Genomic DNA, 14,585 nt, shown 5'->3' with positions numbered 1-14,585 from the left:
AGATAGGCTAGTGAGCGTCTCCGAGTGCCAACCCTACAGTTACAGAACGAACACACACTAAGTTATACACTTGGGTTTATAAACTTAACCCCTAACTTGACTCGGTGTGGTTCTACATCAATATCCTCATTAAAATGCCTTAAACATGACCTAGGAATGCCTAGGGTGGAATGAGGATGCAGACAAAAGGGCTCTGCTCGAGCATGACTTCCTCCGCTCGAGCGGACTGTAAAATACATGAAAAGTACTGGATGCTCAAAAATCATGCTCGACGGGCGCTTGAAACACGCTCGAGCGTAAGACACAAGTCCTCGCTCAAGCGTGCATTCCCTCGCTCGAGTGGACTGTAAAACACATGAAAGTACTGGATACACGCATTCCACACTCGAGCGTTACTTTCCACGCTCGAGCGGGCTGCATGAACTCAGAGTATACGCTCGAGCATAAAGTCCTACGCTCGAGCGTGGGTCCAAATTCTAGAATTTCCAGATTGAATCTCCAAGCTCAAAAGCAACTTTTAATGCATCAAATTCGATCATTTTGGGCTAATTTTATGGAAAACACTTCAAAACCTATAATATATCATGTTTCAAAGATCAATTTGCAAAATCAAAACCCAAGGGTAGATCAATTAAATATAATTTTCAAAGGAACTTGAAGAACATAATTTAAATGTGACATGTATGTATTCAACCAAATTCAAAGCTCCAATTTCTTGTTGAAAAGAGTGAATTTCCTCAAAAACATGATGAATTCATGAACCATGGCAAAAATATGGACATGCATGTAACAATTTTCCATGAAAAACAATTCAAAAGTCCATAATTTGGACATACATGCAAGAATTCCTACTCAATTCGACATATTAAGCTAATTCATGCCTTAAATTGCCAATAGCTCATGGACTATGCAAGATACAACTAGAATTCGAATTCAAAAAGATGAATATCCTACCTTATGTCTTGAATCACAAGGCTAGAAGCTCAATTATGTAAAATCTCTTCAATTTCTTCAAAATCCCAAGCAAAATCTTTGTTAAATCCAAATTCTCCTATCTCTCCCCCTCTCACTCGGTTTAGGTCTTGAATAATGGCTGAAAAGGTCCTAATGCTAACATAATGAATCAACTAAAGGGTCCTAGAATAATCCATTAAGTGGCAAAAGGGTAATAAACACAACTAGTATGATTTAACATTATTTAATCCAATTTAAACATTCTAAATCAAATTTTAATTAAATTTACCATAAAATCTCATAAATTCTAATTAACATATAACACCGATCAATTTCAAATTCGGCAGTCGATAAGGCCTTTAATTTGCAATCCAAAGATGAAACATGAACTGATTAATTAAGTGGCCAGACAGATAGAAATCCATTTAAACTAATATACTCAATCAATCAGTTCAGGATTTCAGTCAAATCAGTTACTTATCATGTTCAGTCATAGTTTAGCAGTAATCAGTGGTGAGGGTTGTCACACAAGCCGTCTCTCATTTTGATTTTTACAGTTTTGATTATGAAATCTTAATTCATCTAAGAAAATATAATTCATTTTAGAAAATTTATTAAATTAATTTTGACTTGGCCTCGTTTGGGAAGTAATCTTGTATGGGAAGCGACCGGTTTAGCTAAAAAGTCAAAAAGTTACTAAAAAAAGTCAAAAGGCCAACAACTCATACCAAAAAGTCAAAAATTTTATTTTTTCTCTACTTTTTACACATTTTTTTGTAAAAAGTCAAAAAATCATCCCAAACATACTAATTTTTTTTTGCTCATATTTTAGCCAAATAGCCAAAAAATTACTAAATTAGCATGTTCCCAAACGAGGTTAGTTTAAAAGTCGAAAAGTTACTAGAAAAATTTAAAAGTTTATAACTTATACCAAAAAGTCAAAAATTTCATTTTCTCTATACTTTTTGCATATCTTTTCATAAAAAACTAAAAATTCATTCTAAATATATAAATTTTTTTATCTTATATTTTAATCAAAAAATTATTAAAATAATTTATTCTCAAACGATGCCTTATTAATCGAAAGTGATAGAGTTTTCCAATGTTTAGAAACCCCTACATGTCAATGTCATGGGTATGATCAACCATCTCCAGTAGTTAACTTTTGTTATTTCGTAAAGGTAATATCAAAGTCTTTCATTTCAAATATGCTGAGCTTCTTTGTTTTTTTGTGTTTTTTTTTTTTTTAATAATACATTTTTATATTTTTTTAGTGAATTATTTTAATATTTTTTTCATAAATTATTTTTATATGCATATGAATTAAATGTATCTAAAAAGTGTCTATCCAAAAAAAAAATGTATCTAAAAAGTTAAAAAATAAACAAATAACTAAAAATTAAAAAAAAAATCACTAAAAATAAAATATATGAAAATCAAAAAACTTAGAACAATTTTTGAATTTGAAAACTAAACAAGACATAAACATATAAATCAGCCTCCGTTTGGGAAGTGGGTTGGTTTTTTGGCTTTTTGACTTTTTTGGCTATTTTAGCCTGGGCTTAAAAGCTTGGTTTGGGAAGGGCTTTTTGACTTTTTTGAGTTTTTTTGTGAGAGAAGAATGTAATGATTATGGGTTGGATGTGATGTTTTGTTTGTTATGACTAAAATAGCCTATTTTGTTTTTTGTAGTTAAAATAACCAAAAAAACCTGCAAACTCACTTGCCAAACACAGGCTATATAGATTGATACTTTTTTCAAAAATGGACCCTACTACCAAACTTTGTAAAATATTTTATATTCACATATATTCGGTGTTCAATTTTTGTATATATAACAAAATTGGTAGGAAGAGAAAGTATAACGAGCAATGATTGAACCCAATATTTTTACCAAATTTTTTATCAAACACTAGTTTTGGGGGTCTTTACCATTTTTTATAAAGGATTGCAGACTTTGATCTCCATTATATGTCAAATGGCTCTAAAATAAGAATATAAATTTATAATTATTTTAAATTTTTTTAAAAAAAATATTAATAGCTGCTCATTAAATTATCAACCAGTTAATACAAATTTGTTAGTAGTAAAGCGTGGCCGACTTTAGCTCAGTTGGTAGAGCGGAGGACTGTAGTCGGGAATGCGCCCACAGCCAATCCTTAGGTCGCTGGTTCGAATCAGGCAGGTCGGAATCTTTTTTTGTTTCTTTAAAATTAAATTCTTTTTTAATAAAAAAGTAGTTGCGAGAGGGCATGTTAGCGAACTTTTTCTTAACGTGCACTCGAGCACAAAACGCACCTGAAACTGAAGCGAAGATCGGTTGCACCGCACGGTTCTTGGTCACCAGGTCTCATCAAATCGATCCATTTCTGTGTTTACTCTCTCTCAATCGATGGTAAATACTACTAATCTACGCTTTTTTATTTGTTTGAATTGCGTTTGGTTGCTGAGAAAATTTAAGGCTAAGAAACTGAGCACTTTCTTAATTTGAGCAGACTAAACCTTTTTTTTTTTAAAGTGTCTAATATATATGTTCCTTTTAAAAGTAAGCATAATAGCTTTACGAGGCTTGGATGATCACAATATGTTATTTGCCCAATTGAACCCAGTCTTATTTCAACTTTTTGCAAGGTTAGGTTTCCATATTTACCAGTGAGTAATTTGATTCTAAACATTTTTCAGTCGAACACATTGCGATTGTATTTGACCTGTATTCGGAACACTCTTGAGGCTGCCATGTGTTACAGGTATGTATTTTTATGCCAAAATGGAAAGTCAGTTCGTGGTCATTATTGATAAAACTACGTGATATATTACGTTAAGGTCACGGATCATTGCAACATTTCAGGTTAAATAATTGTTGTTTACACAAGAAATGCAGAACATCTGGGCATCTGAATTGCCTGTTTTCCTAATTGAAGCAGTCGTAATCTGGTTCTGTTAGTAAAATTGAGAAATTTTCAGTAGATAACACACATTTTTTACATCCAAGACAGAAAATTAGACATACCAACCCTGCTTGCACACTGGTGTTCCATTTCAAGTTTCCGCCATTTCATTTTTCACAATTGTATTACTAATGTCCTAACTTGTTATCCATATGGTGGTTGCAGAACTTCCCTTGTCAAGAAGTTGAAAGGCATAACAAACCAGAGGTTGAACTAAAGTATGCTTACATATTGCTGTTTGATCTTTGGTTACCTCTTATTTATTTATTATTTATTTTATTGGTGCAGTTATTATAAAATTACAATTTTAATTTTATTTTTTATCTTTAATAAGTAACAGTTGCAGTGAAAGAAAAATTTCTGAAAATGTGTACATAATTTCTCAAGTGCTTAAATTGTTCACCAAAAAGTCATAATGTCCTATTTTCCTTGTAGGATCTGATAGATTTAAAAATAGAGTCCCTGATTTGGATTATCTAGGTGTCTAATGTAATTTCGCCTACAGTTTCTTTAATCTTATCATTCTATTGTTTAGGGACCATAAATAATTTCAGCTTTCTGAAATTGGGAGCTAGTGGTTTTATTAGATTCACAGCCTTGTATTAACTCAGCTTCTAAAATAATAATAGACCGAGGAACCTTGCTCCACTGATGCTTCAAAATTTCATCATTCAAACTCAAAACTGAATTGTATGAAACACTCTGCATCTTCATGAAAAACCTTGACTATGCATAGAAACTATGAACTCTTCATCCAAAAGTGCTAAAGGTTAAAAAAGGAATTTGTATCTAGGGAGTGATATTCCCAAGAGTTATGTGCTTCGCCATCTTAATTGTCATTGTTAATATTCACTTAAAAATATTACTGCATATACGTGCAGTTATGATTATCTATTCACTAATAGGGGGAAGAGGAGGCACTCTATCACTTGATGGCCTCAACCAAGCTTCTCTTGGTTGTTTCTTGATTGCAAACAAGTCTTAGCTATTTAATTTGTTTTACATTAATGTTTTTTGGTTGTTGTTAGTGTCCCTGATGGCATTGGTTCGAGTCACGGAACAACCTCTCCAAAAATGAGGGAAAGGTTGCATATATCTTGCCCACCCCAGCCTCTGCCTTAGTGTGAGCCTCATGTCACCTTTTTCTATTTATGTTTTTTGGTTGGGCAAAGACAGATTTAGGTTGTTCTATATAAGGTTTAATAAAGTATTAGGGGAACGGAAAAGTGAGGAAATGGAAACAATAACTGATTTTAAATGTCTTGCCTAGTGTAAGAGCCATGTCAACATGAAAACTGCGGTGCAGGGTATCACTTTTTTGAGGAGCCTGTTTTCTCCTTAATTGTGTAGATCATTAAATAAATGAATAAATTCTTATACATTAGGAAGGAGTTAATATTTTTCTGTTTATTTTTCAGGACCAGTCCAGAACTGCTGCTAAACCCAGTAAGCACCAGCTTTTGATAAGTCCAGAACTGCTGCTCAAACTTTGATTTTCCTTATTCTACTCTTGTGACTGATTACATTTGGACCAAAAAGGAAGTAAACCGCTGAAATTCGGACTGGTTGTTGCCTGAAGTTGTAGAGTTGAACTTCCAATTTATCTTGTACTTGTTGCTTGAATGAAAATACAACACACGGTGAAGAGGAAACCCTAAAGGGGGGGAAGGGGCCCTGCCCCGGGGGGGGGGGGGGGGGGGGGGGGGGGGTGTGTGTGTGGTTTTCCAATTGTAGTTTTTTTTTTTAATTCTTTGTAATGCACTCCAGCCCCGACTCTTAACTTCCTATATTTCAGTACCTCTTGCAATTCGAAGTTTATATAGCTGAAACCTATCTATACTTGATGGCTCTTCATTGTATTTAATTCAATATGGTTTTCAACAATTTGATTGCTGTCCATGGACCTAATCCAGATTTTGGCACTTCCTCTCTCAGGTTTTAATATGTCGAAATGAGGCTGAAAAATGCTTAATTGAAACGTCTATAAATTCATTGCGCATAAGCCTCAAGGTGAGATAAAGTAGCTTACATTTGGATACATTCTCGAGTTCTTTCTGTTGGTTATGGATGAAATAGCACATGATGCCATTTCATTTTCATATAATTGATATGTCATGGTGAGCATATTTAAGTTTTTATAATCAAACAGATACTTTATACGTTAAATACTTGAACATATATTTGTGGTTATGATGCACTTGTTCTACAGCACTTAAGCTCAAACCTCAAATATATGTTCATATCCTTTGTTGCTCAACAAATGCATCACAACTTGGTTGAAGATTGCCTCCTGAGCTTATAATTTAGATAGAACATAGCACTTGGAGGGCTTTGTTGATTGCATCAAGATATTCAGCATCATCTTCTTTGCTTTTGTTTTTTTCCCTTTTATCCTTATGATTGTATACAGTAGAAATAACCATCATTTCTCAGATTTATCACCTTATATGCATGTTATTTTCTTGTTGTATAGGTAAAGCAAGCAGATGAACTAGAAAACATACTAACTAAAAAATTTCTTAGATTTTTGTCAATGAGGGCAGAAGCATTTCAAGTATTGAGGAGAAAGCCAGTACAGGTATGTATTGTCTCATCTCATTTAATTGTTTTTGCACGTTGCTATGCAAAATTCATGATGCTTGACAGAAAACACAGTGCTAATTGATTGGCAATAATTTGCTTCAAGATGAAATTTTACTTAGTCATGGAAAGATTGTAGGATGTGGTAGGTAGATGGATGGTAAATGTAAAACTTATATCAGATCTTCTGAACATGTATAGTGTGGCTTGGAGTCACATATAGAAGACTGATCCGTGCAGCCTAATTCAAGTAATTATAGGCAACTTGTTAAGTGGAAGGTTAGGCTGTTCTAATGATGATGTGCTTCCTCAAATCTTAGACAAGGCTATCCTTTCTAAAATTCTTTTGTTTTACATGAAGTTGTTGGCACCATGTTGATTTGAGGTCTGATAGGCAGAAATTATATAGGGTGACACTGCTTTATAGGTTTAGACTGACATACATATATTGAGCAGTATGGAAGGTGATGAACTATTTGTCTGTGTTGAACTTAGCAGCTGATCAGGCTAATGGTAGTCCATGTAACATGCGTACTTCTATGGAAGAGCCTTATCCATATCATACTTCTTGGATGCTCTTTGATTTGTGTCTGAATCTAGATGTGCCCATAGATTTGAAAGCAGTTCTCTTTTCTTCTTCTTCTTTTTTTTTTTTATTTTTAAATTTAACTTTTTCTTTCTTTCTCGACTTTGATTGCATGGGTATTATTCTTACTACTTCTAGGCATGTATCAACACCTTGGGCAGCGAGATACAGCCTTTTTTTGTTAGTATAACAATTGAACTAGTTCACAACAGATATAACATCATTTGTTCTACTTTATTGGGTTAATTTAATTTGATCGGTCTTCAGTGAGTCCTTTTTCATGGAAAACTGTGGAACAAGATCCATTCTAACTAATACTTCTTCCAAAGCTTTCTTTTGTCCTCTTCATCTTAACTGGATATTCACGTTGATCTTGAATTTCTGACATCTTTTTGTTATCACAAATTTCATTCTGCTCTTGTCTCTCCCTGGAAAGGAGATTGTCAATTCTCATGCTTTTGGATAAGAGTGCAAATTCTGATGTTTTATGTGAGTTACTTGAATTTATTATCTGAAAGACTGAAACATATTGAATGATACTAAACCCTAAATCCTCATGTCCATGCTGTATCCCTCATATGTGACATAATAAGCCAAAATTGCATCTAATGCTCTTTCACCTCAGCATTTGGTGATAGCTTCACAACAGCTCTCATTTCTATGTGTATTTTGCACTGTTGCACCCATTCATTGCATTTAGCTGTTTTGTTTTGTTTTTGTTTTTGGCATAGTGTGAGAGTAAAATTTGAAAACTTATGAACTTAATGTTCTACATTTTTTTAAACCTGCTGTGTTGTACTCGTCACTGGTTTTAGGATCATAGTCTTGAGAGTTGGCACATGAGGCAATGAACTCCTAATCAATTAAAAGTATCTTTTCTTGGATATTTATTCAAGATAACTGATGTAATGCAGTACATTGTTTTTCTGGAGATGCTCATGGAATAATGAACAAAAGCGATGTACTCAGCAAATTTACAGTTAGAAGTGCATTTTTATGTGAGCACTTGCTTGTAGGTCTTCATAACTTAAAATTCAGCACTGGTAGATGACCAATCGACAGTTTGATCTGTTCTCTTTTCTCATTTTCTTTTTAACACTGATTGAATTTATATGACCTATAATCTTATACAGCATGTATCTCAGTTATATTTAAATCCCAGTACACAGAATTCAATTCACAAAATGACAACATATGTCTATTTATAAGCAGTATATTTTGTTTTTCTCTTTTGCTTTAGATATATTCTACTGATTCATCTGCTTTTTTACATTTTTACTTATTTACTTTTTGGTTGTTTCACTTTGCAGGGATATGACATTAGCTTTCTTATTACAAACTACCACTGTGAGGATATGCAGAAGAACAAGCTCATAGATTTTATTGTGCAATTCATGGAGGTAAGATCTACATTGACTCCTAAACTTGCCATTACTTTCTTTTACTTACATGCATATGATTGGATGCTGATAGAATGTATATTCTTCTTTATTTCATCGTCAATTAATAAAGTGCATGCTGATAGAATTGTTCTAGTTGTAAGGCTCTGTTAGGAAAATTCATTATTTTTAAATTAGCAACAAAGTGACTTTGATAAGAGAACATGCTGAGGGGGAACAATACTTGTACAATCAAATAAAAGGAAAATGAAAAGGTACAAAAGATAGTCCTAAACACTCCATATATAAGTGAAAAAAATCTACACCCAACTGTTAATATCACAACTCATGACCCTAAACCACCCCAAACTGGATGGAGTAATGACCGGCAAACTGGATGGAGTAATGACTGGCCAGTAGTTATAAATTACCAAAAGCCTAAACTCATGACATTAAGGAATGACTTGCAATTAATAAACCCCATATCAGAGTCACGGGTTCTTATGAACTCAATACATGCTCGTCTAGTTTGATGATCTTTACCATCTAGAGATGGGCTACCTTTGTGATAAATATTTCTTTTACCTAGTGGTGAAATTAAATTGGAAAATGCTATACAAACTATCAAATCTTATGGAATAGGATCTACTTGAATGATATGATAGGTGGCACATCAGTGAATAAGAAAAGTTTGTAAGATTTATTAGATTGTATAGCATGACTCAATTAAATTTATAAATATATCTAGTTCTCTTAGTTCTCTCACATCTAAAATCATAATTTCGAAATTGTCATTAGTGGGTCCACTCTTCTTTTTTTTTCCCTGTGAGAATCTTTTTCATCCACGATGGTGCTTATGGAGGTCCACCTTCAATTGTAAAATATCCCATTTTGATATATTATTTTTCAGTTCTAATCTTTTGTTGTGTGTATGTTGTCATCTTGCAACTGAGAGTGCTTTGTTGTGGTACATTATTCTCAAATTGCAGGACATTGACAAGGAGATAAGTGAATTGAAATTGTCTGTGAACACACGAGGGAGGCTTGTGGCTACAGAGTTTCTGAAGCAATTCATGTGATGCTAATCTCCCTAACCTGTGTGAATTCTTTTTGATCTTATGAAACTTGTATAACCATCTCCGATTGGGTACCCATTACACAGTAAGCAGTATCTGTTTGCATCATGCTTCAAGTCACTTGGGTTGTATGCTAGTAGATTTGATGTTGTTTTATAGAGATGTTCATTCTCCATTTTTACTTGTTCTGTTGGTTTTGTTTGATTCGACATCTGTATCAGTTGACTGAAATGATAAACATCCTCGTGTAACAGCGACAAATTTTAAGCCACAACGTATGTGACAAACTCAAAATTAGAGTTTTGTGAGAAATGGGAAGATGAACATCCCGTCTGCGGATTCTTTGAAATTGATGATCAATAATTGGGCCACAGTCCAAATCAATAATTTTTAACCATGAATGTCCATAATCGTCACCGTCACCGTCATCGTCATCATTACAGAAACTGAAAGGGTGGATTGCTCTAATGTTCAAGAGTGATATCATCGGCGTAAAAAAATGTATCATTTACAATGCCTTGTAGCTAAGAGATCAGACGAAACATTGCCAAGTTCTGGCAAATCAATTTGTTATCTTTTCATAGATTCATATTTGCTCGTGATTAGGACATTGTCCGAGGCCAGGTGATCATCCCTTTTTCTGGGACTTTGAAAATAGAGTGAATGATTAAAATAAAATGAATAATCTTATGCAAAAATTACACAATAATTTTACTTTTACCACCGATCTTGAAGTAAATTGTAAACAAATAATAAAATATAGGGACGGCAACGGACTAGATTTGGGGTAGGTTTGCCATTCCCTGCTCCCGCCCTACCACCACTCGGGTGGAATTTTTCAACTTTACCTCCACTCTTACAGATATCCGACTGCATTTCAAATAGTCAAAAAAAATAAGAATCATTTAAATTCTTAGGACACTAAATAATTTTTTTTAATTTTCATATATATAAACAATGAGACTTTTAAAATTATTATTTATTTATATTTAAACAAAATTATAGACTTAATATTATTTTTTTCATATCTATTTATGTTTATATTATTAATTATATTGGGTCAAGTTTGGATCAGGAGAAACGATACCTGCCCCCCGCCCCATCCCTGTTGCGGGTAATCAAAATATAATCTACCCCCGCCCCATATAAGTGTCAGGGCGGATAAAATCTACCTCATTCAAATAGATATAAGTAAATTCTATAAATCAAATTAAAATGATCATCCCTAATAAAATATCGGTAAAAACGATGTGGCACGACTAATCTAGCTCACCTAAGGTCCAGCTGGAAGTTCTAGAGATGTAACAAACTACTAGATTATACTTTGATGCTTAAGTTAGGTTCTCCTTTGATGAAGGAAGAATAAAAAGTATTGTAAGATAGATTTCACATGTCTTCTAGTGTATAATTAGGAAAAAAGTTGAGATTCTTTTTTTCTTGACTCCCATCACCCCTAATGTATTGGGATTGGTCAATTTTTTTTTTTTTTACTTTTTTTTTTTCTTCTCTCCTATCACTCACCGACATGTGTCTGTGGGGGTCAAGAAAAAAAAGGGGGTCTCTATCATTTCTGAATTATAAATGTTATTTTCCATTTGACATCATGATAGATTAATGTGCCGATTATGAGTCTAACATATTCTTATAAATTATCTATATATCAACCTATATTGATTTCAATAATTAAGATAAATAGGTAAAATATTAGGAGAAATAACTATTGCAAAGTTTACAAAATTATTTCTTAATATTGCAAAGCTTATCATTTATATGTAAGTATTTTTCTTAAAAATTTCACTGAAATGAAATTTCTCCAAAATATTATGACATATCAATTTATCTCAAATTATTAAATTTTTTGTTTGAAAATTTAAATATATCATTATCATAATACTAAGCATGAATTTTGCTTGCAATCATAAAAATGTTACATCTATTTTCTTTGGCTTCGGTTGATTAAAAAAAATTATAAAAATTTTAAATTGTGATAAATATGTTAATTATAAAATAGACAATTTATTGTTTTATTTTTTTTATACAAGTAAAGAGTCATATATGAAAATTAATTTTCTTATAAATCTGACTCAATTTTGTAATATTTTTTTTTTCAATTTCCTTCACTTTTCACTACTTCCCTTTTATCTCCAACTATGTATCAAATCCATCACAAAATTCAAATTTGATGAAAAATAATTTCTTTTCTTGCTCTAACAGTTTTACCAAATACGTATCAAATTAAGAATATAAAAAATGTTTCACCAGATTGAGAACGTCTAAGACCTTTCACCATTTCACTGTTCAGAACTGTTGTTTTTAAACCCCGGACGATTGACCGAATGTCCACCAGGTCATCTGCTTAGTTGAAAACTTCTCACAAAAATAGGTGTTGTTTCACCTTTCTTGCTTAAGAGTACAGTAGCTTATTACCTAGGTTATCATGAATATATTCTGAATTATTTTTTTCTTTCTTTTTTCTGGTTGAATCGAACTTTAGTTATTTAGATCGTTCTCTTGTCCATCAGAAGTCCATCTTAGTATAGTTGTGCTCCAAAGTATTGGACTAGATTAAAGGACTCACCGTAATAGTTTTATAAGATCTTACGCATTCACTTTTACTGTAATTAAAAGAACTATATCAATTTCTCCATTCACATAGCATGCTGCTTGCTCATGCACATTCAGAGAATTGATGTTAATACACTGTAGGCCCATCGCTTTTCATGTTTGAATGAAATTTTCCTTAAAAACAAAAAATATATAAAGATGTGCTATGTTCGGCTTTTTTAAATTAAAAATAAAAAATAAAAATTTGAGCACTTCATTTCAAAAGAAAAGTTACTAGTGCGTGGGATATGTGTTGGCTTTTGTGGTTTTCGAAAGTTAATTTTGTAATTTTAAGCATGTTAATAAGGATCAATCAGTCTTTATAGAAAATTAATTGCCAACCAATTATCAGACAATTGTGTCTTAGTTCTCTCAGCCTCAATGAAGAGAACTTTTACTGGTAACTTGTTTAGGAGAATTTAGTAAATAAAAATTAAGTGAAGAATAATTTCAGAATTTCATTGAGTAAAATGAAAAACTTACAATGATTTGACCTAACCTCGTAAAGGTTTACAGCAACAAGCTATTTGAAACTACTCCTATGAATGAAGTGCAGTACAGGAATTTGAAGTACAGAACTGGAATGGAAAATAAAGTAAATAAAACTGGTTTTTTTATCTGAGTCTGCATCCCTCATTCTGGGGCCTTCTCTGCTATTTATACTTCTCAATAATAACTGTCGAAGTGGGCTTCTAACCATCGGAATGTCCTTCCATGATTGTTGAACATGCTCTCTCACAGTCAGTCCGACTACGCCACCTTCGCAGTTAGGTTTCTCTTCTGATTTTGAATTTGAACTTTGTGAGTAACTGTAGACATCCCATTTTTGACCGTCCTTAAGACTTGGACGTCATCGTTTGAACACTCGGTGATCATCCTTGTTCGTGTTCGTCTTGAGTTCCCGGAGGTCTCGGCTACGCGCCCTACCTCAGGATCTCTCGACTCGACTGTTTTGTGTCTGGTTTTACACCAAACATTTGTTGTTTTGCTTCTGAGGGTGGGAAGTAGCTTGTAGGCCATCCCCACACCTCACCGGCCATGGCTTGAGGCCACCGGCCTTGTTTCCTTGCCACCGGCCATTGGTGATGGCCGGTCGGCACTATTGATGGTCGGTCGGCATTGTGTTTGGTCGGCCGGCCACTGTTTTTGATTAATCGGCCACTTGTCCTGACCGAGACCTTTTCTTGAGGAAACTTGACCTTTTTGAACCTTTTTTTAGCTTCTCCAAGAAGCTTGACCCTTTTTTAGCTTCTCCAAGAAGCTTGACCTTTTTGAACCTTTTTTTAGCTTCTCCAAGAAGCTTGACCCTTTTTAGCTTCTCCAAGAAACTTGACCTTTTTTTAGCTTCTCCAAGAAGCTTGACCCTTTTTAGCTTCTCCAAGAAGCTTGCCCCTTTTTTAGCTTCTCCAAGAAGCTTGACCCCTTTTTTTAGCTTCTCCAAGAAGCTTGAACCTTTTGACCCTTTTTAGCTTCTCCAAGAAGCTTGACCCTTTTTTAGCTTCTCCAAGAAGCTTGACCTTTTTTTTTAGCTTCTCCAAGAAGCTTGAACCTCTTGACCCTTTTGCCTAGCTTCTCCAAGAAGCTTGGCCCTTTTGCTCCAAGCTTCTAAGAGAAGCTTGACCTTTTTGGTCAAAGCTTCTAAGAGAAGCTTTGCCCCCTTGGTTTCTCTATAAAAAGAGAGCCTTTCCTCCCCTTTAGGGGGTTAAAAAAATCAGATATATATGATATATATATCACTCCCTCTCTATATCTCCCTCTCTCTCTACATTTGTGTGGGTTAGAGGGTCCAAAAGGGTCTTGTTCTTGGCCTATTGCACACCACTTCATAGCCACACACTTCCATCATCACTTGGAGGTTCTTGGAGCTTGTTTTCAGAGGTTGAGGGTTGCATTTTTGGGTCTAAAGGCTGCTGGTTCTTGCTGGTCTTCAAAGGTAACCCCTTTTTCCCTCTTTATTCCCCGTTTTTGCACACCCTTTTAGCCTGTCTTGCTTGCGGATTTGGGCTTTGTGTATAACATAAAAAAGTTCTGTTTTTTTGTGTTTAAGATACTTCATTAAGGTCACTTTTGTGTTTGGGGTCGTTTACCCCCTCTTAGGCCTTGTTTGGCCCCATTTTGTGCTATTTTTGGTGAGCTTCGGGACCACCTTGTTTGGGCCTCCTCACCACTGAAATCTTGAGGGATTTCAGTGGTGAGGATGGTGGTTTAAGGTCCTAAGAAGGAGAGGGCCATCCCCTCTCCTTGTTGTCTTCAAAAAGTGTCATTTTAGCCTCATGTGTGAGCACCATTTTTAAGTTCATGTTGGCCATGTCTTAAGTGTTATTTGTGCTTATTTTGCCATGATATAGCACTGTTTTTACTTGGTTTAGACACACCATACTTTCTTTGCATACTTGTCTTGTAATGCCATGAAATCGCCTTAACATGTATCTAGCATTTAAACCACTATGCTTACTTG

General features: G+C 34.1%; 1 protein-coding gene and 1 non-coding gene across 3 annotated transcripts; both read left to right on the top strand.

Annotated features, from left to right (window-relative positions):
- The first annotated feature begins 3,051 nt into the window (after positions 1 to 3,051).
- Positions 3,052 to 3,145, top strand: TRNAY-GUA (transfer RNA tyrosine (anticodon GUA)). The gene is made up of 2 exons: positions 3,052 to 3,088; positions 3,110 to 3,145. It is a non-coding gene; the product is annotated as a tRNA-Tyr (tRNA).
- A 57-nt stretch (positions 3,146 to 3,202) lies between these two features.
- LOC114303072 (actin-related protein 2/3 complex subunit 4) lies at positions 3,203 to 9,835 on the top strand. 2 transcript variants are annotated; one of them, XM_082875186.1, is made up of 8 exons: positions 3,203 to 3,349; positions 3,637 to 3,705; positions 4,068 to 4,120; positions 5,321 to 5,348; positions 5,838 to 5,912; positions 6,376 to 6,480; positions 8,379 to 8,468; positions 9,437 to 9,835. In XM_082875186.1, the coding sequence occupies exons 1-8, from the start codon at positions 3,347 to 3,349 to the stop codon at positions 9,524 to 9,526; spliced, it is 513 nt and encodes a 170-aa protein (XP_082731312.1). In that variant the 5' UTR covers positions 3,203 to 3,346; the 3' UTR covers positions 9,527 to 9,835. The 2 variants fall into 2 exon arrangements, with proteins under 2 accessions (XP_082731312.1, XP_082731311.1); XM_082875185.1 differs by lacking the exon at positions 3,637 to 3,705.
- The last annotated feature ends 4,750 nt before the right edge of the window (positions 9,836 to 14,585 follow it).

The sequence above is a fragment of the Camellia sinensis genome, chromosome 6, assembly GCF_055761805.1.
Source record: "Camellia sinensis isolate YWXY chromosome 6, ASM5576180v1, whole genome shotgun sequence".
Lineage (NCBI taxonomy): Eukaryota > Viridiplantae > Streptophyta > Magnoliopsida > Ericales > Theaceae > Camellia > Camellia sinensis.
The sequence above is the reverse complement of the archived record's forward strand: the minus strand, read 5'-3'. Positions and strand labels throughout refer to the sequence as shown.

What these genes read in the sequence shown, in the direction of transcription:
- LOC114303072 (XM_082875186.1), top strand. An exon ending in TGAGGAGAAAGCCAGTACAG is followed by an intron (nt 6,481 to 8,378) that starts GTATGTATTGTC and finishes TTCACTTTGCAG; the next exon opens with GGATATGACATTAGCTTTCT. An exon ending in TTATTGTGCAATTCATGGAG is followed by an intron (nt 8,469 to 9,436) that starts GTAAGATCTACA and finishes CTCAAATTGCAG; the next exon opens with GACATTGACAAGGAGATAAG.